At 53.7% G+C, this 3,141-nt stretch overlaps 1 protein-coding gene across 1 annotated transcript; it reads right to left on the bottom strand.

Annotated features, from left to right (window-relative positions):
- Positions 1–2,263: 2,263 nt before the first annotated feature.
- Positions 2,264–2,890, bottom strand: LOC112121289 (single-pass membrane and coiled-coil domain-containing protein 3-like). The gene has a single exon (XM_024220326.1). It carries the CDS (start codon positions 2,888–2,890, stop codon positions 2,264–2,266), a length of 627 nt encoding a protein of 208 aa, XP_024076094.1.
- Between the last annotated feature and the right edge of the window lie 251 nt (positions 2,891–3,141).

Genomic DNA, 3,141 nt, shown 5'->3' with positions numbered 1-3,141 from the left:
TGCCCCAAGCACCTGCTTGCTTTGCTGGTGCCTAGAGCCGCCCCTGACAATGGGACACTTTTTGAGGGGGGAGTGGGGAGTTAGTTGCCTGTCTAAGACAAAGCCCCTGATATCGGGGGGTCTGGGCTCCCTGTTTGCACATGAAACAAGGCAGTTTGCAAAAACTGGGAAAACCCTGGAACCAAAGCCGGGACCAACGTATCCGTTTTGAAGTAAAAAAGAAAAATCAGGTTAAGGTTTTCAATTCTTTTTTGTTTAATAAAAAAAAAGGAAGTTTTTAAAAAACCCAAACCACAAACTTTCAACCCAAACCGCCACCTGGTTTTTTTTTTAACCAAAAAGGGGTTTTGAAAATGAACTTTGTTGTTCTTTTGTTTTTTCATCAAATGCCCCCTCCCCCGCCCCTCCGCCCGCACAAAACAATTTGCAGGAAAAATAATTGTAACCAGAACGTTTGTGGCTCAGGTTTTTGTTTTTCAGTTAACAACCAGGAGGCTGCAGTTTTTTAAACATGGCAGGAGAATATTTGCTGCTTTCCCCCCGCCCTATTTTTTAACCAAAATTGTGAATGTTTTTGTTTTATTTGAACCCAAAAACTGTTTTGGAAAACAGCATTTTTCATGTTACTCCTGATTTACCCCAGGGGCCGGGAGGGGAGTCTGGTTCTAAGGCCATTGGGCCAGCACGCCAGCCGGGACAAACCAGTAAGACTCAGGCCTGCCATTTTGCTCAGTTCCCTTTATTAGCTGCGGTTCCCGGCTGCCAGTCCCACACGCTGGGCTCTGCCGGGCTTGGTAACCAGTGCAGAGCCCGGGGCAAAGCCTGCCCGTGCGTGTGCCGCGGCGAGGGGGCGCTGTCATGGCTTTGCCTGCGCAAGTCAATGGGCGACGCCGGCAGGATTCTGGCCCGGCCCCTCGCCCGTTCCCGGCTGCTGCTCCGTGATCAGCTGTTTCCCCGGCTGGGCCCCTGCAGGCGTCACGAGCGGACACAGCCCTGGCGATCTCCTCGCTGCTCCAGCGCCGGGCGTCCATTGGCAGGCGCAGCACCGGGGAGGCCTCTGCCTCCTGCAGAGCCGCCTCCAGCCGCTCGGGGAGGCTGGCGTTCCGCAGCAGCACGGCCGCCACGGGGCCACCCACGCTGCCGAAGATCCCCATGGTGGCCTGGTGGAAGTCCCGGACGATGGCCCCCTACTCCTGCAGTGAGGTGGGGGGAGGGGGAGGCCATGTGGGCATACAGATCCCGGCTGGCGTTCTTCTGCACGTGTCTGTCCGTCTGCTCCACTGCGGCGTGCGTCTCTGAACCATCTGGTACCGTCACTATCAGAGACAGGGCAAAGGGCCTCTGGGCTGAACCAGTCTGGCCAGTCCAATGGTCCTAGTTACGTACAATAAAATGTTTTCCTGCTGCTCTTCCTGATTTCAATGCACTGAAAGTGCCCAGACAAACCCAGGAAGGCCCCAGGCCTTATAAGAATGCTGGCGGCTTTTGGATCTCCGGCGCAGGCATGTTTTGAGCAAGTTTCAGTGTAGAGAGAGGAAAGAACAAAGCACCACAAACTTGCCACAGCGAGTTCTTTCCTGGTGCTTGAAAGCGCTGGAGGGTGATTCCCAAAGCACCTGGTGGCGTCTTCGCCCCGGGAAGAAGGGTCCCGACCTTCAGAGGTATTTCGGCTCCTAACTCCCTTTGGAATTGCCAGAAAGGAGGAACTGAAATCCCTTAGCTGACAGCTGCGTAGGTTGAGTTCTTTATTGTGACAGTTCTGGCTTCTGTCCCTGGCGCCCATAGTCCCAGGGAGATGGGGGACTCCCCGCCAGCGAGGAGAAACACAGGGCAAGTCATTTTAGGCACCTAGCTTCCCTTGAAATCATTGATGTTGCCTGAGTCTGCAGAGAGCCTGAGCCAATTGCTCTGAAATGAATGGAAGTTGAGTGCTTAAATACCTTTGAATTTCTGGGCCTCAGTTTCCCCATCTGTAGAATGGGGGTAATAGCCCTGCCCTATCCCCAGATGTGGTGGGAGGATAAAGACATTAATGAAGCCTGAAGCGCTTTGAGCTCTGCTGATGAAAAGCACTGTGTAAGAGCTAGATATCATTTATTGTACTGGCTTTAATGATGCTGGGCTAAGTCATGCTAGATGGGAGCTGGTCCCCACGGCCTTATTTTTAGAAGTAATGGTAACTTGCAGCTTGGTCTGGAGTCGTCTGAGCGGCTGATTCTCCTCCAGCTTTGGTAGCGTGAATTTGATCTCCTGGATGTTTTTGTTATACTCCTTGGAGGCTGGCTTGAACTCGCTCACCAGTGCCTCGAGCTCCCGAATCGCTGTCTCCAGTCGGTCTCTCTCTGGTGCCCAGGATCGCGCTGAGAATCAAGTCGACACCCCCACCCAGTAACACGCCAGCCATGGCACCAATCATGGAGGCACCGACCTTGACCACGATCATCATAATTTGGCTCAGGACTCTGGTCACCACCTTCGATAACACCAGCTTGACGAAGATCCCTGTGGCCAGGGTCCCAGCGAGGACGCTCACTGCCGTGGCCACAGAGCACAGAATCTGCATCTTCTTGGCATCTGTCTCCTGGGAATCGTGAAGCTTTCGGTAGAGAACTGGCTCCAGTTCGCTCTTCAACCTTCCGTCAATGGCCTGCAGCGTGTCTTGGATGGACTTCATGGCTGCGAGGAATACGTCGCAGTTCTCCCAGACGGTGCCGTTCCTGTTCATCTTAATGGGGTGCAACTCGCACTGACAGTGTGTGTTTAAGACTTCAATCAGCTCCTTGGTGGCATCAAAATTGAGCTCTACGCAGTCGATCAGCTGATGGTGTAACCGCACCACCTTCTCCCACCTCGCTTGGTTGTCTGGGTACAGGATATCGCTCCAGGACATTCTCGCGAGAGCTGCCAGGAGAGGAAGAAGACGGAGGTGTTAGGGGCTTAGCTAGTGCAGAGACTCAGCTGCCATTAAATCAAAAAAGTCTCCAGGGCTCCGATCCCCAAAGGTCTTTAGGTGCCTAATTCCCCGTCAATCCATGGGAGTTCTGCACCTAAACACCTTGGAGGTTCTAGGGTGGAAGGACTCGGGCCCTGTCTCCCCCAACACCCCCGTCAAGCTTCCCCCTCCAAACCACGTGGTCTCAG

This window comes from Terrapene carolina, unplaced genomic scaffold (genome assembly GCF_002925995.2).
Source record: "Terrapene carolina triunguis isolate 2854851 unplaced genomic scaffold, T_m_triunguis-2.0 Scaffold461, whole genome shotgun sequence".
Classification (NCBI taxonomy): domain Eukaryota; kingdom Metazoa; phylum Chordata; order Testudines; family Emydidae; genus Terrapene; species Terrapene triunguis.
The sequence above is the reverse complement of the archived record's forward strand: the minus strand, read 5'-3'. Positions and strand labels throughout refer to the sequence as shown.